General features: G+C 43.4%; 2 protein-coding genes across 2 annotated transcripts; both read right to left on the bottom strand.

Annotated features, from left to right (window-relative positions):
- Positions 1 to 2,223: 2,223 nt before the first annotated feature.
- LOC138785629 (olfactory receptor 6N1-like) lies at positions 2,224 to 4,363 on the bottom strand. Its single transcript, XM_069961777.1, has 2 exons — positions 4,349 to 4,363; positions 2,224 to 3,153 (listed from the first exon to the last, which is right to left on the bottom strand). Exons 1-2 carry the CDS (start codon positions 4,361 to 4,363, stop codon positions 2,224 to 2,226), a joined length of 945 nt encoding a protein of 314 aa, XP_069817878.1.
- A 20-nt stretch (positions 4,364 to 4,383) lies between these two features.
- LOC138785636 (olfactory receptor 5G3-like) lies at positions 4,384 to 21,350 on the bottom strand. Its single transcript, XM_069961790.1, has 5 exons — positions 21,297 to 21,350; positions 12,513 to 13,425; positions 6,595 to 6,711; positions 6,302 to 6,480; positions 4,384 to 4,554 (listed from the first exon to the last, which is right to left on the bottom strand). The coding sequence occupies exons 1-5, from the start codon at positions 21,348 to 21,350 to the stop codon at positions 4,384 to 4,386; spliced, it is 1,434 nt and encodes a 477-aa protein (XP_069817891.1).
- Positions 21,351 to 21,484: the final 134 nt, after the last annotated feature.

Raw genomic sequence — 21,484 nt, forward strand, 5'->3', positions numbered from 1 at the left:
AAATTATTGACCAACGAAAGGGACTTTATTACAAAGAAAATGTGTTTTATTAATAAATTTAATATATTAACTATTAGAGGCATCGGCATTCGGCATCATTGCCGGCTATTTTTGAAGTACTCCGTACGGACCGCCCGTCAATCCACGGCCGCGTTTCCAGCCGCAAACAATGGTCTTGTTCATTTTTTACGGGTCCGTTTACGATCGGGCCGTAGATTCAGACATAGTGTGCACTGTGCAGCCGTATATCCTATACTTTCCAGCGTACGCATGAACCACCAAAAATACCGCCGCACAATTACAGCCGCAAATACAGCCGCACAGTTACATAGTCTGAACATAGCCTAAACCTGAACAGGTCCCTAAAAATATCTGATTTTGAAATTTTACTGAAAATTTGGAAATTTGCTGCTAATGTTTTAAGCTTCCTATTGTCTAAACAAATGAAAGATCGTTTAATAAATGCTGCCAACATAGAGTAGACATGTTGCTAATGCTATTTAATATATAATTTAGGTGGCATAACCCTTTTCTGTATAAGCAAAAAAGTTTCAAAGTTGGAAAAATGCTTTTTTTCACATTATTTGTTTTTTTTTCATAAAGATTCGTTATGAGTATCGACTCCAATTTACCAGATATGTAAAGTACAATATGTCACGAGAAAACAATCTCAGAATCAGCCGGATAGGTAAAAGCATCCCGAAGGTATTAATGAATAAAGTGACACTGGTCATATTCATAAAATTTGTCTCTGTCATTAAAGAGAACCAATCACCTAAATGTAACTGTCCCTATTATGACAGTACATCTCTCCCTAAGTCTATTCATGAAGATACAGACTGCATTTGCAGTCTGTATCTTTATACTTTACCTGATCCTCTGTTCCCTGGCTGTTCCGGTGGGCGCCGCCATCTTGATGACGTCACTTGCGTTCCAGCGGTGCGTTCCAGCGTGACGTCATCAAGATGGCGCCGCCGGAACAGCCAGGGAACAGAGAATCGGGTAAAGTATAAAGATACAGACTGCAAAGGCAGTCTGTATCTTCATAGATAGACTTCATGAAGATACAGACTGTATTTGCAGTCTGTATCTTTATACTTTGCCTATCCTCTGCTTCAGTGCTGCACGGCCGGGCGCCGCCATCTTGATTACGGGCCTTGCGTTCCACCGCTGGAACGCAAGTGACGTAATCAAGATGGCGGCGCCGGCCTTGCTGCACCGAAGAAGAGGATAGGTAAAGTATAAAGATACAGACTGCAGAGGCAGTCTGTATCTTCATAAATAGATTAGAGAAGAGGGACTAGAAAATACACAGCGATCTTGCGCTGTATAGCGCAAGATCACTGTGTATTAACAAAGCGGCGGGCAAAGGATCATGGGAACCTTTCCTGCCGTTCTGCATGACGGGAGTTTCCTGTCTCGCGCCGGCTCTTTTGAAAAGAGCCGGCTCGAGACAGGAAAGTAAAAAGTGAATAATTAAAAAACGTGGCAATAAAAATAATTAATTATATTTACAAATGTCAATAAAATGATGATTTACATCTAATTAGGGAATAAAATTTTTTAACTTTCGTCCATGATTGGTTCTCTTTAAGGCCATTTCAGGCTCTGTCCTTAAGGGGTTAATATGTAATGCAGAAAACAGTAAAGTGTGTACACTCCTCAACATTAAATCTGTAACATCAAGAAGGAAAACGATTATGGAAATCACATAATGGGTAGACATGAAGAGGTTATTCATGATTGTCTAATGAATGTTCTGCCACACTGATTAACTTTGGAGCGCACATCATCAAGATTTGCTGCGGGCAGCTCCCTTTACAATTGTTGACCAATGACGTCCCATATGAGCGCCATGGGAGACACATCTGAAACTCTGCATGCCGCATGGTTGCATGTTTAGGCCACAAAGTACTATGAGCAACGGGCAGCCTCACATTGTTGTGATCAAAAAATTCTCTTGGGACACTCCAAACAATTTGTCTGTCCCACTGGTTCCATGACTAGTTGAGCTATTAGTGTATCTGGAATAAGGTTAAGAAGACCAGTGTAACGTTCTTTCTTCATGATGTTTTAATTTCAACATTGAGCTGTGTACTTGGTGTCAACCCAATATTTTTACTCAAATTGAACACAACAATAATAGAAATAAGTAAAATCCTTTAAACAGCATTTAACAAACAACTGGTAGATTATTTATATTTAATTTTTTTTAGACAACAGTCACAACAGAGAAAGTTTGTTCCTTGTTTTCTGTAAGGCATTTTTAATGTCTTTATTTCTTAAGCTGTATATGATGGGGTTAATAAATGGGGTGAATACAGTATACAGAAGAGATAGGATCTTACTGACAGTCAATTTTTGCTCCCTTGTTGGGAAAACATAAACACTGAATATAGTCCAGTAAAATATGCAGACAACGATGAGGTGGGAGCTACAGGTGGAGAAGGCTTTCTTCCTATCAATATTGGATGGAATCCTTACAATGGTGACTATAATACGTGCATACAATACTATAATTATAAGGCTTGGGAAGATGACTAGGGGCACGCTAAGTAATGTTACCTCAAGTTCAACAATGAAGGTGTCGGAACAAGCATTTTCTAGTAAAGGAACATAATCGCAGAAGAAATGGTCAATGACGTTCGGTTCACAAAACTTAAGCATGGATGTTGTTATGATGTAGGTCAATACAATGGAGAAGCCTAACACCCAACACATGGAGGCCAACCTCACACAATGCCCACTTGTCATAATAGAAGCATAGCGGAGGGGATTACAGATAGCCACATATCTGTCATAAGACATCACTGTTAGGATGAGACACTCAGACGCCTCTGTGGCTCCAAAAAAATACAACTGAGTGATACAGTCATTAAAGGTGATGGTGGCCCCATTATTCAGCAGGATACGGAGCATCTTAGGAACAACATCTGTGGTCAAGAAGATGTCATTGATGGACAGTTGTGCGAGGAAGAAATACATTGGGGTGTGGAGGTTCTTACTGATGGACACTAATAATATTATCAGGAGGTTCCCACATATTGCGGCAGTGTAGATCACCAGGAGAAGACAGAACAGAACAAGTCTTAGATGTCGGCTGCCTTGAAATCCTAACAAGAAAAACTCAGTGATCAGCGTCAGATTGTTCTGCTGGAAATGTAGAAAAAAGAAGATAAGTAAAGCAGACCTTGAAATGTAACAAACTATGCTGTAGATTAGACTAAAACAATAATTATTATCACTATTCATTGTAGTCGTAGTCGTGATGGTGGAGGAAGTAGTAGAATAATAAGAGTTGTATAAATAGAATCAGTAGAGGTTTAATATAATATAGATAGATCACGTAATGGGCCATATAGGTGCCTGTAATATCATATAGTAGTATACAGAGTTATACATGTCATGGTTCTTATATTCTGGCTCCCTTAAAAAGTTGATCAGCCGACGCAATTTCCCAGTTCTTTCCCGTGACCATGGTTTTGACTGATGTACTTAGCTGACCCAAGGATTCAGGTGCCCTTAACTGGTCCAAGGTTTTATTTGCTGAGTGACATCAAACAGATATAATGGGAATGGGTTGTGCATTGCAGTGTTGGAGTCAAGCATGGTAAGAAATGGATGATGGAGAATACAAAAAGTAGTTGGCAAAGTCAGGTCCCAATAGCTGAGGGTTTGTGTTAAGGAGAAATAATAATCACAAATGAAGCCAGAGTGGAAAAACTTCAACCTAGTGTACAAGTCTAGTATAGAGCTTGTTTGAATGGTCTATAAAAGGGTTGTCCGGGGAGCAGAAGACCACTGAAGCCTTCTTCTTCTGAGCTCTCACTTCCCACAAATCCACATCCAGGACATGAGCCTTTCTAGGCACGAGAGTGTGGGTGCATATCCGAATTTTTGGGTACCATTGATGACATTGTGCAACTATTCGACTATTGGACTATAGGGGTAGTGTATATATTCCAGGAGCAGGAGATTTCACCCGCATGACAACTCCCAGAAGGCAGAGATATCAAGTCCTAAATTCACACATAATCAATTTAATAGTGCTCAGCTTGGTTATAGAACAGCCCATGTGTAACGAAGTCAAAAAGATAATGTCTGGTGGTACGTAATCTTTATTCAATATCCAAATGACATCCACTACAGGAAAGTTTTATGGTGAGTGCCGCTGGACATTATGTTTCTTAACTTAAAAATCTATTTTAAAATCTATGGGGGGGGGGGGGGGGGGGGTATCATGCCAAGTTTACTTGCATATAAAATGTTTACTGAATAAAGTTCTCTTTGTCAGTGCTGGAGGAAAATCCTGACCGGGGCTCCAGAGTGTGGATCAGGGGGTACTTACATTGGGAGCGTTCATGGTCCAGGAGAAATGTTTTCCTACTGATGAATTGAAATGTACAGGAGGATTTCTAGAGTCGTGGAAATGAAGATCATATGGAAAAGACTGCTTGTATTTATACACAGAGTGGAGGCAAAGGGACCACGTATCACAACCCCGAGGATATTGTTATCATAGTCTCCTATGGTTTTCTCCACAAAGGAGTAAAACTAAAAAATAAATTGAATGTAAATCAAATCATGTAATATCCTCCAAAAAGAATAATGAATAAACATGAATATACATGAATATACATGCAATCCATCAGGCCCTGGAGCTTTGGTTACATTGAGTTTGTAACTATGTAACTATGTAACTATTTAAGGCCTTGCCATTTTAGTGTCCATTTCTAATGGCTCACACCCCTCTTTCTAACAAGGCATACAGTCCTTTTCTCCTTGATACTCTCGCTCCCCTCACACAGTACTTAGTCCTTTTTGTGCCTCCACCTAAGTTTTTTTCCTTGTGCCAACACACACAGCAGTTTGCCCATTTACCTTAACAAAACATAAACAAAACTAACACATTTCCCGTACCACTCCGTAACTGAGCACTAGCTCCACTTTCTACAGGTGGCCCTTTCCAAGTGCAGCCTAAACCTGCCCAAAAGCTCCAACTGAGCAATGAACAAAATTTTGTGATTTTTTTTTTTTTTTTTCATGTGATCAAACTTTAATCTCCCCCAGGCAGTTTTTCTGGTGTTCTAAATTTTTGTGAAAACCACTATAGGGAACATTTAAATAAAGCCCCGCCCCTGTTTGCCCTTTTCCCCGGCTGGATTTACAATGAGATGCCTGCCTCTTAGTAAAGCAGGCCAGCCCTGAGCCTGGCACAGGCATTGCGAGTGAAGATGAACAAACTTCAATATATGAGTTTGTGCCATACTGAACTTTAACGAACCGCAGTAAAAGAGCTAAATGCCTGCAGGTGTTAAGCTGTTTTACTGTGGCCTGTAAAAGCCGCTCATTTTTTTTTTTTTTTTTTTTTGAATAATATTTTATTCCAATAACAAATAAACAAACAATGACAGTGGGTCAGGTGATCATACACAAGGCATACAAAGATAAGACCAGAAAAATCTCAGCAGAGGCGCCATTAAGCATACCACACAGCATCAAGAAACGTACAGAAGAAGGTAAAGTAGTGTGTTCCACATTTGTCCCAGATGTGAGGACAAGGAGTGCCCGTAGGCCAAGATCAGGGAAGAGTCGTAACGACTGGATGTCAGTCCACGAGGGTATGTTGAGTCACTTGTCAACACCACCATGTATCCCACAGTCATTAACAGGTAACCACGAACTGGGGTTTCACAATTATCCCATACTCATGGGAGTAGAGAAAGAACAGACAAACAAACAAACAAAACAAAAGCAACAAAAAAAAAAAAAAAAAGAAAGATAGGAAAAGAAAGGAGTGAAGAACAGAAGAGAGAGGAAAGTACAAGACCGACCAGACTTTCGCACTCAATATACCATAGTAAGTCGTGGCTCAGACTCAAGGCGAGACGGCAAGGGGATGTCCTGAGGGACAGCGTCCGAGGGTATGAAGTATGCAGCGACACTTACGTAAGTCATATTGGATCATGTCCACCTCCCGCGGCAGACACCTGCAGTGGGTGGTGAGCACGTAGGTCAATTACAGGGTGTACGTAGGAGTAGAGGGGGGAGGAGGGGCCAATGGGCTAGGGGACCAGGGAGGCCTAATAAATTTGAAGGGTCCCAATGCCGCTTTTAAGTCTTCGGTCAGATACCAGGTAGATTGCGTAAACGGCTGCACTATATGTTGTAATTCAGGGTGCGAAAAGTACGCCGTAAGGAATCGTTTCCATTTGCGGAATAAAGGGGCCGTAAGTGTTTCTTTGTTTCGTAGGGCTAGTCGGCGCTCAACGTAAAACAAATGTTGTAGTTTGGATATCACCCGTTCTAGTGTGGGAGGAGTAGGACGGATCCACTCTTGTAGGATGCAGTGTTTTGCCATGGTCAGTATGGGGTGAGCTAGCGCCGGAAGGTAAGTGTATGTCTCCTCCGAGCCTTCCCTGGCTAGCCCTATGTGGAATAGAGCCTCCAGCGGGGTCAAATTGGACGAAATTGAGGTGACTGAATTAAGAAGAAAGGTTACATCCTTCCAGAAGGCTTTCAAACGGGGACAGTGCCATATACCATGGAATAGATCCGTTTTTGGTGTATTGCATTTCGGGCACATTGCCTTACGGTCCGGAAGCAAGATGGAAGGAGGCAGCGTGAAAGCATAAATGGCGTTGTGAGTGAGTTTAAGTTGTGTCTCCCTCCACTTTTCATTGACTATTTGTTTCCCGAAGGCTGCCAAACCTGTGTGAATGTGTTTAGAGATATCCGGAATGTTAAGGGCTTTGGCCCAGTATTTATATGGGCAGTGTGCGGATGAAGCCGCTCATTTTACTGACGTTAGCTCACTCCCCGGAAGTCTTTCTTCCTCGGTCTCTTTTTTGGTAACAGTCTGCTCAACCAATCCCTGGCCATGGGTGCTGTCCATTCCAGTCAATCAGTGAATGGGCTGTCACTCTTGTCTCTAGAGTTACAGCCAGCTCAGCCAATTACTGGCTGACTTGGACTGGACAGTGATTGGCTGAGTGGGCTGTCACTTTATAGACAAGAGTGACAAGCCGCTCAGCCAATCACTGGCCATGGTGCTGTCCCATCTCAGTCAGTGATTGACTGAATGGTCTGAAGACTCGAGGAGGACACTGGGGGAGTGTGGCAAACTTTTTTTTTCTTTTAGACTATGTTCACACAACGTATGAGACCGGCCATTCCGTGATGATCAGCGCGCGCCCGCATCAGAGCTTACCATAGCACACAGTGAAGCGAGCGGCCACTGAATTCCGTCCGCAGAAAACTGACCTGTCAGTTAATTGCGGGGTCGCACAGATCCCGGCCGGAGCGTATACCATGTGTGTACGGTCCGGCCGGGATGCCATTGCTTAATAGGCTGTGTTCCACTGCACAAAAACTATGGCCGTTGTTGCCATCGGCAATAACGGCTGTAGTTTTACGTAGTGTGAACATAGCCTTAATGTGCGAGTGCCATCTTCCCAAGCTTGTTACAAACTTTGCAAAATATGTTTGCAACTTTCGAAACTGAACCTGGGTTCGGCAGGCTCGGTTAGCCTCCCGCCTTGCTGTGGAAGGTGTGCTGGGGTTACAGCTGGCATATGCCAGGAAGTTTGGGTTATGGCTGGTATATGCCAGAGAGAAGACAAGAACTTGCACCTAGTGGCTGGCATATGTCAGGGGCGCAAGCTAAATGTATTCACATTGTCGCAGGTGACCTTATTGCCTTCTGCGCTACATTAAAAATACAAATAAAAAACCTCCTATTGCCATACGTAAAACTTACCTGACTTTGCATTAGCACCTGTCTTCTTGGCTCAGGGCACGCGGACAAGACTCCGCTGATGGTCAGATTTTATTATGCACTGGGTAGTCTGTACACTGGCCTATTTCACTGCCTCTGTTGCCTCTGAATTTATGTTTCCAAGAAATGAGCATGCAACTCCTATTGACTTCAATAGGATGTGGGTTTTGATATTCGATCAAATTTTCAAGCCTTGAATTTTGAGCTTTCAAAGTTTTTACTAATCGCTCTATCTCTAAGGCCCCCTTCACACGTCCGGAAAATCTGTCCGGATTTCCTATCAGGAAATCCGGACGGATTTCCGGACTCATAGACTAACATTAGACACGGACACCCTTCCGGATTTTTTAGATCCTGTCCTATTTTCGTCCGGAAATCCGGCACGGACGCCCCCTTAGAAGTCTATGGGAGCGCCGGAATCACGGGCATTTTCCTGATGTATATCAGGAAAGTGCCCGCGATTCCGGACTGGTAGAGAGCCAGCCCCGGCCGCCGGCCGATCACCCGCACACCCCCATCCCCCCCGCACCGCACCGCACACTCTGCCCGGCACTACAGGGCTGGCCGGCCAGAGTGCGGTGCAGATCCCCCCCCCGCCGCCTAACCCCCAGTACCCGTTAGCCCCCCCCCCCCCCCCGCCCGCCCCCCGCCGCCCCCCTCACCACTGGAGCACCGGCTCTCTTGCATCTGACCCTCTCCCCCCCGGGAACTCACCACCGGGCCGCCCGCCGGATGCTCCGCACCTCCGACCGCCGCCGCCGCCCGGACCTCAGCACTGCACTCTGACCCGGACCCCAACCTCGCGGCCCCGACAGAGCAGGATCCAGGACAGGTGAGATTACCCCTTAGGACTACTACTCCCACCATGCTGTGCTGGCAGGCCATGTTGGGAGTTGTAGTTCTGCAGCCTGTGGCCATCCAGGTTGCAGAAGTACAACTCCCATCATGGCTCTGCTGGCAGGCCATGATGGGAGTTGTAGTTCTGCAGCCTGTGGCCATCCAGGTTGCAGAAGTACAACTCCCATCATGGCTCTGCTGGCAGGCCATGATGGGAGTTGTAGTTCTGCAGTCTGTGGCCATCCAAGTTGCAGACGTACAACTCCCATCATGCCTTGCTGACAGGCCATGATGGGAGTTGTAGTTCTGCAGTCTGTGGCCATCCAGGTTGCAGTGTACAACTCCCATCATGCCTTGCTGACAGGCCATGATGGGAGTTGTAGTTCTGCAGTCTGTGGCCATCCAGGTTGCAGACGTACAACTCCCATCATGCCTTGCTGACAGGCCATGATGGGAGTTGTAGTTCTGCAGTCTGTGGCCATCCAGGTTGCAGACGTACAACTCCCATCATGCCTTGCTGACAGGCCATGATGGGAGTTGTAGTTCTGCAGCCTGTGGCCATCCAGGTACACGGGTACCTGTGATTTATGTTGGCATACTAGACCATATTATCTCATCAGGAAATCCTGAAGGTTTTTCCTGATGGTTTCCTGATGGTAAAAACGGATTACTGTCAGGAAATCCTGATACTATCCTGATGACATTTGAGGTCTCCTGATCAGGATTTCCTGTTAGTAAAAACTGACACGGACGTGTGAATGGGGCCTAATAGAATAGAATTGATTAGAATACAAAAGAATTGATTAGAATAGAATAGGATAGATTGATAGATAGATAGATAGATAGATAGATAGATAGATAGATAGATAGATAGATAGGAGATAGATAGATAGATAGATAGATAGATAGATAGATAGATAGATAGGTAGGTAGATAGATAGATAGATAGATAGATAGATAGATAGATAGATAGGAGATAGATAGATAGATAGATAGATAGATAGGAGATAGATAGATAGATAGATAGATAGATAGATAGATAGATAGATAGGAGATAGATAGATAGATAGATAGATAGATAGATAGATAGATAGATAGATAGGAGATAGATAGATAGATAGATAGATAGGAGATAGATAGATAGATAGATAGATAGATAGATAGGTAGATAGATAGATAGATAGATAGGAGATAGATAGATAGATAGATAGATAGATAGATAGATAGATAGGAGATAGATAGGAGATAGATAGATAGATAGATAGATAGATAGATAGGAGATAGATAGATAGATAGATAGATAGATAGATAGATAGATAGATAGATCAGAAGAATACCGCAGCACTCATGGGATAGAATTCAACACAACGTGTTTATTTCCCCAAACCACGACGTTTCGCTCTCCACACTGAGAGCTTTTTCAAGCAGACCACTGCTTGAAAAAGCTCTTAGTGTGGAGAGCGAAACGTCACGGTTTGGGGAAATAAACACGTTGTGTTGAACTCTATCCCATGAGTGCTGCGGTATTCTTCTGATTTATATTACCTATACCGGGTGGTCGCTGGTATATACCGCCTGGCACCACATTCATCGCTACACGAGTGCTGCATTCATTCTGAATTTCTTAGATAGATAGATAGATAGATAGATAGATAGATAGATAGATAGATAGGAGATAGATAGATAGATAGATAGATAGATAGATAGATAGATAGGAGATAGATAGGAGACAGATAGATAGATAGATAGATAGATAGATAGATAGATAGATAGATAGATAGGAGATAGATAGGAGATAGATAGATAGGAGATAGATAGATAGATAGATAGATAGATAGATAGATAGATAGATAGATAGATAGGAGATAGATAGATAGATAGGAGATAGATAGATAGGAGATAGGAGATAGATAGGAGATAGATAGATAGATAGATAGATAGATAGATAGATAGATAGATAGGAGATAGATAGATAGATAGATAGATAGATAGATAGATAGATAGGAGATAGATAGATAGATAGATAGATAGATAGATAGATAGATAGATAGGAGATAGATAGGAGATAGATAGATAGGAGATAGATAGATAGATAGATAGATAGATAGATAGATAGATAGGAGATAGATAGATAGGAGATAGATAGATAGATAGATAGATAGATAGATAGATAGATAGGAGATAGATAGATAGATAGATAGATAGATAGATAGATAGATAGATAGATAGGAGATAGATAGATAGGAGATAGATACATAGATAGATAGATAGATAGATAGATAGATAGATAGATAGATAGGAGATAGATAGATAGATAGATAGATAGATAGATAGATAGATAGATAGATAGACAAATTGAGGTGGATACTTGGCAAATGGCTCTGAGGTACAATGTATGCTTGAAGATGTAGTTTCCTGGCCAGCGCCATCTTGGATATAGACCAGCTTCTAGAAAAATATGGAACTCAGGAATGGTGGCAGCATAGAATAGTGTGTATAGAATAACGGAGTGTGTATGGCGTCCTCTGCAGCCGCACAAAATAATTGACAGGTCTATTTGTGTGGGCACTATTTAGTGAACACAGGACAAGACAAGATAGCCTGTACTTGCAGTGTAAAGTACAGCTCCTGGCCATACTTTATATTGTGGTCTATGTCTAATTGGAGTGCGGGCACACCCAAAAGTACACCCGAATGTGCCGGCATTCTAATTGATGTCTATTCGCCCGATACTGTAGTACTGTAGTATTGGCTGGGTGAACATATGAGACAACGGTTGCTGTTCTTGTCTTGTGTGAACAGGACCTAATTATGAAAACCTTTCTTCTTTGGAACATAAAGGTGGAAGCTGAAACCAGGGGATCTTTTTTCTTGTATATTGTGGCTGAAAAATATAAAAAACAAAATCTGCTTACACATAAATCAGCAGTGGATAATACCAGGTGTAGTTGCCCATGTGTCCGCCAAGTCTACAATAGTAAACATTCAACATTTTATGCTGAAACTCCGCTCTCCATCCATGAGCAGAGCGGATATTTCATGTCTGAACCAGAAGTCCCAGGGACCAGGAAGAAGCAAACAACTCCATCCAAACAAGTGGCAGAAGTTCGGGGCCAATATATTTTTAATTTAATTTCCAATGAACTTAAGGACCTGGGGTAGTGTTGTAGAGAGAGTCATTGAGGTAGACCTAATAAGAATCTGATGCATAAGCCAGAGCTATCACCCACTTGGGACACTGTGATACACCATTAGGCTGTATTCACACAACGTATATATTGTAGAAATCACAGCCGTTGCAACAATGGCCATGATTTATACAGAACACACGTTGTATGTGAAAGCATTAAATCCTGGCCGGAGTGTATACACATAGTATACACTCCGGACGGGATCCCTAGCAGCGCTGCAAGAAAGTGACATGTCAGTTTTTTGTGGTCGCTATTCAGTGAATAGCGACCACAGAAAACCCTGTCAGTGCACACAGTGGAGCGAGCGGCTCTGCAGCGGTTAAGATCATCCAACCGCTACTGCAGTACTGGCCAGGATCACCTTCTCTGACACCGCCTGTTCTGTGAATCGGCCGGGTTACAGAATGGCCGGTGTCTTACACTGTGAGAACATGGCCTTACCCATTACTCTGAAAACTATGTGCAATGGAGTGGGAAGTCACACCTAAGATCAGAACCCATGGGGGACGGGGGAGAGTCCTTATACAGAGACCCAGATCTTTGAACCCTTAGCTGTGGTTCTTCTTATAATGGAAGGAACATATATTTGGCTTTTCTTCTCAAAATTAACATTGTTTCAGCTCCCCGTCACTCATTCTGTTCCTTATGCAAAATCCAGATGAACTCATTAAAGATATTTTTTAATTAATTGAAAAAAAAAAAAAAACTATTTAATATTCCTTTTAGAGCTTTACTTATATTATAATTTTTTAGACTGTATATAATGGGATTGATGAAAGGTGTAAATACTGTATATAGTAATGATAGGAGTTTACTCATAGTCAAGGTTCGGTCTTGTGTTGGTACAGCATAAACACTGAATATAGTCCCATAGAACATGGAGACCACAATGAGGTGGGAGCTACAGGTGGAGAAGGCTTTCTGTCTACCGGTACTGGATGGGATCCTTAAGGTGACAACAATAATCTTGACATAAGATACAATTATCATGATTGTGGGGATTATTACTATAGGAGAACTTAGAATTGTGATTTCGAAATGAACAGTGAAGGTATCTGAGCAGGCAAGGTCCAGGAGAGGGTTAATGTCACAGAAAAAATGGTCAATGATATTTGGTCCACAATATTTTAACATTCCTGTTGTGATAGAAGAAATCAGTGTAATGAAAAAACTGAAACACCAACTAAAAAGAGCCAAGTTCATACAACAAGTCCGGGTCATTATAGAAGTATAACGGAGGGGATTACAGATGGCCACATATCGGTCATAGGACATCACAGCCAGGAGAAGACACTCAAACATTTCGGATGCACCGAAGAAATAATATTGAGTGATACAGCCAATAAATGTGATAGTCGCCCCATTATTCAGTAGGATGTGGAGCAGGTTGGGGACAATATCTGTAGACAATAAGATATCACTGATGGAGAGTTGTGAGATGAAGAAGTACATTGGGTTGTGGAGGATCTTGCTGGTGGACACCAGGGTGATGATCAGGAGGTTCCCACATATTGTCCCCCAATAAACAAACAGAAAAAGACAGAACAGGAAAATACGAAACTGTTTATTGACCTGAAATCCTAAGAGGAAAAAATCTGTAACGTTGGTCATATTCCTTCCCTGTCATTAGAAAAAATGAAACACCAATGGAAAAACTGGTTAAGGAGATAGGTACAGCCTGATGTATACACACACACACACACACACACACACACACTCGTCATTTTGTGTTTTAAATCCAAAAAGTGAAAGTGTCCCTTTAAAAATCAATATAACCTGGACACTTTAATACATTTTGGACACTAAATGCTGATGTCACAATCTTAGTAAATGAGGGCCATTTTAAAGGGGTTGTCCAGTGCTACAAAAAAATGGTCACTTTCTTCCACAGACAGCCCCACTCATGTCTCCAGCTTGGACAGGGTTTTCCTGCTCAGTTCCATTGAAGTGAATATAGCTTAATTGCAAACCGCACCTGAACTGGAGACTAGAGTCGTGTTGTCTCTGAAAGAAAGTGTCTATGTTTTTGTAGCACTGAATATCCCCTTTAAACAGGGCTACACATCCAAGGAGAGTTCATGTTTTGTGTGTTATCTATGCCAAAACACAGTACATACAACTGTATCCAGTCAAGTAACTGGAATGGGTAGTATTCAGCAGCTAAACAGTTGGGGATAACTCAATAGGTAGGTTGTGCCATGTATCTGAAGCAATTCTGACTGCATCCTACAGCTGCTGGAGGATCCTTAGAGGCAACACCACCTGTAGAATTAGGGGCCAGAGTACTACTTGGAAGTTTTGGTGACATTTCTAGCTATTTGACATGTCACATTATCTTGCTTCCAGCCCAGGGAAGAAAATCGGCATATACAGATATACATGATCTGCAAGAATGGATTCAATCCCATATTGGATGAGCAGAAAATATGACAGGTCGGAGAAGACAACCCTTTATCAATCAGCGCAGAAGACAAATCTTTAACAACCAGCAGAGAAGACAACCCTTTACCAACCACTAGAGAAGACAACCCTTTACCAATCATTAGAGAGGACAACCCTTTACCAATCATTGGAGAAGACAACTCCATACCAATCATTGGAGAAGACAGCCCTTTTCTAATCATTAGAGATTACAACCCTTTACCAATTATTAGAGAAGACAACCCTTTACCAGTCATCGGAGAAGACAACTCCTTACCAATCATTGCATTGAAGAAGACAGACCATTACCAATCCACGGAGAAGACAACCCTTTACCAATCATCAGAGAAGAAAACCTGTTACCAATCACCAGAGAAGACCACTCTTTACCAAACAATACAGAAGACAGCTCTTTACCAAAAAGTCCAGAAGACAGCTCTTTACCAATGAGCAGAGAAGACAACCCTTTACCATTCAATGGAGAAGGCAACCTTTACCAATCACCAGAGTAGACATCCATTTACCGATCATCAGAGAAGACGACCCTTTATTGATTAACAGAGAAGACAGACCTTTATCAATCAGCAGGGAAGACAGCCCTTTACCAATCACCAGAGAAGACAACTCTTTATTGATTAACAGAGAAGACAACTATTTACCAACCAGCAGAGAAGACAACTATTTACCAACCAGCAGAGAAGACAGCCCTTTACCGATCATCAGAGAAGACAACTATTTACCAACCAGCAGAGAAGACAGCCCTTTACCGATCATCAGAGAAGACGACCCTTTACCAATCAGTGGAGAAGACAACCCTTTATTGATTAACAGAGAAGACAGACCTTTAACAATCAGCAGGGAAGACAGACCTTTACCGATCACCGGAGAAGACAGCCCTTTACCAATCATCAGAGAAGACAACTATTTACCAACCAGCAGAGAAGACAACCCTTTACCGATCAGCAGAATCCAAATCAGACACTGCAGCAAAACATTAATCTTTTTTTGCTGAAACTACTTGGTTATCAGAGGAGCAGAGGCCACCTGTCTACTCCGGAGCCCCATGTGAAATAGAGATCACTGATCTGTTATGTTTGACACATATGTTGTAAAAATGCCATCTAGCGGGGGTCCCAAGGCCGGTCCCGCCACTAACTAACAAGAGTCAGGGAGAGTTCCTACTCGTTATCAAATCCCCCTCCCCCCAGCTGTTGGATTTTAAAAATGCTCAGACTAATCCTTTAAAGATGAGAGGTTCTCAAACCAATAGTAGTAGGGTGATGATGGATGTTTGGCCCCTGTGTATATTGTTGTTTTAGATGTAGTTCGGATTGAAAACCTATGATTAATGTAATCTGTGTCATTCATGGGCTATATCAAGTCTAACAGATGATATTCCCCTTTGTTGCTCTTCCTCCACCATCTGCAACACAAGTGACTGCTGAGGTGTCAGGAAATGATATAGATGAGCGCCTGGTCATGTGAACTGATGCCTGGTGATGAAGACGATGGCGAGTCACCCTCTAGATAAGGCTTTATTATTGCAGAACACATCACATCACTTACATGGCTGCATTAGGATAATGGAGAATACTGACTATGAACGTTGTCTACGGCAGGAAGAATCTGTAACACTACTGGACTTACATCAGGTATTTCCATCTTCTTCTACTGATGTAATTTGGCAGAATTGTCTCTATTCTGCCTGGAATATAGTTGTTGCAATGAAGAAAATTTCGGTGAATAAAACGACAAGTGCCGTGCAGTAATCAGCCATATAATGCTACACGAGGGCCTCTATATATACAGGTGACAGAAGAGACCTGGGGGATGTGCGGCTTCTCGTGTCTCCTGCGGATCATCCCAATGAGGGAATAAAAAAGATGAGGAATTATGAGATAATTGGCCCCATAATCATTTGCTACAAGAAAAAAAAAAAAAAAACAAGAAAAAAATGATTATATAATTAAAAAAAAATGAAGCCTAAAGGAAACACAGCAGCTGAAAAGAAGGTGATAGTAAAATATAATGACTTCATTCTACCCTTTAATGGATTCTTAAAATCCATCAGGCGGCAGGGGGGAATTTGATCAGAAGTAGAAACTTACCTCTGCCCCCTCTGTCCATGTCAGGAACTGTCCAGAGCAGCTTAAAATCCTCATAGAAAACCTTTCCTGCTGTGGACAGTTCCTGACATGGACAGCGGTGGCAGCAGAGAGCACTGTGTCAGACTGGAAAGAATACACCCCTTCCTGCAGGACATAAAGAAGCTGATAAGTACTGGAAGACTGGAGATTTTTTTTTTTTTTCACAAAAACAAATATTAAATCAATATAACTTTCTGATACCAGTTAATGGGAGTATATATATTCACACACCGGTCCTCAAAGGAACCTGTCAGCTGCTGACACTGTAAGATACTGGTTAGAGCTAGAAAACACATGGTACCATTCATATATCTGTCTGTGCTTCCATAACATAGAAAAAAAATATTTTATTCTTCAGTCCGAAGGCTTTTATAAGGTTATAAATGATATGGTAATCTCGCCCCTTAACACACTTCCAAAACCTATATCTATAGAATACGTCTCTGCTCAGTATACCCCCACAAACATACTTTGATCAATTCCCGCGCTGTGTGCAGATTGATGTCAGCTAGTCATCTGGGCATTTCTCCAGGGTAGTAGTCACGGTCACCAGGTCAGGTTTTGCTATAATCCCCCCTCTATGGGCCTCTGAGGCCGCCCTAGCAGAGCATAGCAACCCCAACGTCTTTATTCTGGCGGATGTGTGCAGTACAATGGTGTCCTATCCCCACTGTACTGCGCATATTACTGTAGTCCTTCTGTTATCCTGCAGCACAGAGCATCAGTGGATGAATCAGTTTGACTCTGCTGCAGGCACCAGGAAGAAGACTCCTTTAGGGTGGGTTAACATTGAGGAATTCTCGCGGATAAACTCCGCGGACTTCCACCGGCTGTACACGCTCACGGACATGTCAATTCTTTTGTCGGAATGCGGAATCAGCCGGCCCACAGAATGATGTCTATGGAGCCAGCGGAAAGGCGCGCGTCCGTGAGCGCGTACAGCCGACGGAATTCCGCAGAGCTTATCCACGAGAATTCCTCAATGTGAACCCACCCTTAGTCCCTGAGCATTTCCTGTGGTGGTGGCTTTGTTGGACATGCACAGTACAGCGGGGATAGGATGCAGCTATGCAGTGCACGTCTGCTGGAACAAAGTTGTCGGAGCGGCTATGTGCTGCTAGGCCGGCCTCACAGTGACGATTCCATGGCACAGTGATGTGGATCACACCTATTGACTGCGGTTACATCAAAACCCCAGCCCTGAAAAATTGCCCAGATGACATCAATTGGCATACACTGCAGGAAATGATCAAAGTATGTTTGCAGGGTATAGCGGCCAGAGATGTATGCTATAGATATATGTTTGGGAAGTGTGATTTTTCTGATGATTGGTTCCCTTTAAATAATGTGCCCCTCTAAGTATCAGATCTGCCCGAAGTGCACACCTCTTATGGGGGCAGATCAGTGGCTGCCCCATGGATCTCTGACTGAAATCAAAACTTTATACTTTTTGGCTTCTTTATACTGTGTTCTGACCAATTTTTATAACTTATTCTATAGTTTTAATTCTAATAGCACAAATAGGAGGAAAACATGGTGTATTAAGTAAATATAAACTAAAAGGACTTCCAGCTTTAATGTAATTGCTCTAGTGCTCCTCTTTTTAGTTTATATTTACTTAATACAGCATATTTTCCTTCTAATTCTGTTATTTTTCATTTTTTCATAGCAAAACTATAAATGAATGAATGTAAATGTCTGATGAATAATGCATTCAGAACGTGTAGTTACAATTAGTAAGAACATATATAGTATGTACTCTAGCAGTGTCGGACTGGGGTACCTTGGCCCACCAGGGAAATTGATTCTTGGGGCCCACCCGACATACACAAACAAAGGCAATGTTCACACTATGGAGGAGACCGGCTGTTCCGTGACTCCGGCCGGGTCACGGAACGGCCGGTCTCAGCCCAGATCATCACGTCCGGTACTTAAGTACCGGCCGGATGATCTTTCCTCCGTGGAGCTCTGATGCGGGCGCATCAGCGCGCGCCCGCATCAGAGCTTCCCATAGCACAGAGTGAAGCAAGCGGCCGGAGCCGCTCGCTTCACTGTGTGAACTGCCAGGTCCTTCTGCGGACCCATAGCAAACAATGTTATGTTCCACGCCGCACATTGATTGAGGATCAGCTGATTGAGGATTCTCACATCAAAGATGATAGGAGTTGTAGTAGACGTAACAGTAAGACTTTAATCAATGGATATTTTGAGAGGAACCTTCTTCGTCAGATCTATTGAGGGTTTTCTACAAAACACATTATCCATTGATTAAAGTCTTACTGTTACGTCTACTACAACTCCTATCATCTTTGATGTGAGAATCCTCAATCAGCTGATCGGCGCCTAAGCCTCACAGATCTCCTGCACAACTAGGAACCTCCAAAAGGCGAACGTCTTCTCATCACATACACATACATACATACACACAAAATGACATACTGCAGAGATACACAAACATGCAGACACAACACACCTTACATATATACATCTAATCATACTAACACACACAGACACAGGACAGACAGATACAAAAGCATGCAGATTACATATATACAATATAATATCTATAGAACTACATTACATAATATACACTATAAACATGGTAGATGCACACACACACACACACACACACACACACACACACACACAGGCACATTACATAGATATAACACTCACATGCATAAACACATGACACAGATGTACAAACACACACAGATGACAAAGACAGACAAATATACAGTAAACAAAACTCACATGTTAAGCAGGGCAGGAAGCTCCATGGAGTCCTCTGGTCTCCATCTTCACTTCCTCTTCTCCCAGCCAGACCCGGCAGCCTGCAGCCCCTCCCCCTTCTCTTCTGCACCGACAGCACACACAGTGGCAGAAGAGAAGAGATGTCACTGCAGAGGGGAGGGGGATGGAGGGGCCCTGCAGCTGCTCCTTCTCTCTGCATCTTCCTGATAACAAGCAGGAAGAGAGCAGTGCCGGGAGCTGGGCCACACTGACTGAGTGCAGGGGGAGGGGAGGGCCCATGATAAGCTCACCAGGCGGTGCTGATGCCGATCTTTACTCCCCACAGCAGTGTGGGAGCCAGCAGGGGGCCCCCTTGAGCTCCCCATACTAAACGGGATCTAAACAGGAGGCCCCTCTCCGGCTCAGGGGAAGGGCCCAGCAAGAGGGAGGAGGGGGCGGGGCCCACCGGGGAATCCCCCGGCTCCCCGGTGGCCCAGTCCGAGCCTGTACTCTAGTATATATTGGCCATTCCTTCTTCTATAGTCCGGAGCATGGAATAGCATATCTGTGTATCACATGTGGTTAGTATGCTGCTGGGTGCAGTAGTTCTACATTCAGGGATGCTGTGTGCCGAGATTCCGAGCTCCTACACACCTGCAGTCACATTCGTCCTTAGTGTCCTCTGAGGATCGCCTTGTAAACGCCAGGGATGGTACAGGACAGTATGTCTGAGTTTGGTACTGACCCCAGCAAGACAAAGCTGCAGTTTATGCCTACATATTCTGCTGTAACGCACGGCTGTTCTGTAAAGTTTCAGGATGTCTAGTCAACCTAGCAAAGGCACCTCATACTACCCTAATAGGATGGGTATCCAGACACTGTAGTACATAAGGCGGTGAGATACATGAGTTTGAGTATCTTCTTCTTCTCCTCTCTACTATGCTATTCTGGTAGAGTACACAGCTACCTTGGACAGGGCCCTCAAAGCGCTCCTCTACTCTCACTTCCACAGTTACTCCTTCTTCTACCTCTCAACTGCACCTGCAGTCATGGAAGCTTTATTTTTTGTATTGCAATGAAAAATTGAGGTAAACGAACATTATTCTGGTTAAGCTACTGGATTATCTATCATTTTGCCTACACACCAGGATACACTTGGGTTATCCAAACCTGTGGAAGCAGTGCATGTCTGACAGGGGGTGGGTAGCAATGCCTCCATAGGCTACCGTGACAATTGCCTACGTGACCCTTAACCCACCTAGCAGCCACAACACTGCCAAAGCTACTCTGACCAATGGCCACATTTGGAATGGCTGCATTAGCTGTAAAGCATGTCACTAAATGCTGTTAAAAGTGGCTCAGGCGTGATGGTTGCCCCCATAATAATGTACCTAAATTACAGTTAAAAAAGATGTTTTAGTATCTTGTTATAATCAGTAAAAAAAAGAAATCTAGGTGACACAATTACTTTAAGGACCCGAGGTAGCAATGTGAAGAGATTCATTGTAACAGCAGACGTCATGGACCTGAGGTATAACCGCTAATTGCCGCAAAAGCCGCACCAGGAAGTGGAGTCTAAGGGGCTGCTGGTCTTTTCCCGGTGCCAACTGAAAGAGGGGATGGACTTGCTGCGGCAGGCAATCCTTAGGTCGCTACCCCTGTCTTGGATTGCTAGTGGTGGCAGGCGAGGTGCAGCTGAAGACACATAAGCAGGCAGGCAGAATTACAGCACGACTCATGGATTGAACCAGAGCAACAGGCACAGGTGGCAGGAACCATGGGCAAGAACCATGGGCAGGAATTGCAGGCAGGAATCATGGCACTGGCACCACATGCAAAGGGACAGCATGCAGAGTCTACAACGGCAAGGTCAGGACGGGGTAGAAATTTATAGGAAGTGCTTTGGTGCAAACAACCAATTAAAGGCATACTGCCTCTTTAAATGAACAAGAAACACCACACGCACATCAGCACTGGGGAGACCGAGCAGGGTCAAGGACAAGTAAGGCATCTTGAGGAGCCAAATTAACCCTGCACGTGGGCTCGGGCATCAGCTAGGGACAGAGCGTGGGGGTAGCACATTCAGCAGTGGCCTGGAGTACGGTACGCCATGGTACGCCATGGTATGCCACTGCAGCCATGAGACACATTGAGGTAGACCTGGTGAGAATCTGATGCTGTAGCCATTACCGAGATACTGGAAACACACATGAGAACTTTGTCTTTACTAAAGCCAGAACCCATGGGGGGCACTTGTTATACAGAGGACCCATATCTTTATACTCTCTGCTATGCTGTGGATCTTCCATACTGAACAGTACATATATTTGGTGGACTAAACTTTTGTTTTTTGCTTCTTCCCGTTGGGTCAGTTTTAG

The sequence above is a fragment of the Dendropsophus ebraccatus genome, chromosome 1, assembly GCF_027789765.1.
Source record: "Dendropsophus ebraccatus isolate aDenEbr1 chromosome 1, aDenEbr1.pat, whole genome shotgun sequence".
In the NCBI taxonomy this organism is placed as follows: domain Eukaryota; kingdom Metazoa; phylum Chordata; class Amphibia; order Anura; family Hylidae; genus Dendropsophus; species Dendropsophus ebraccatus.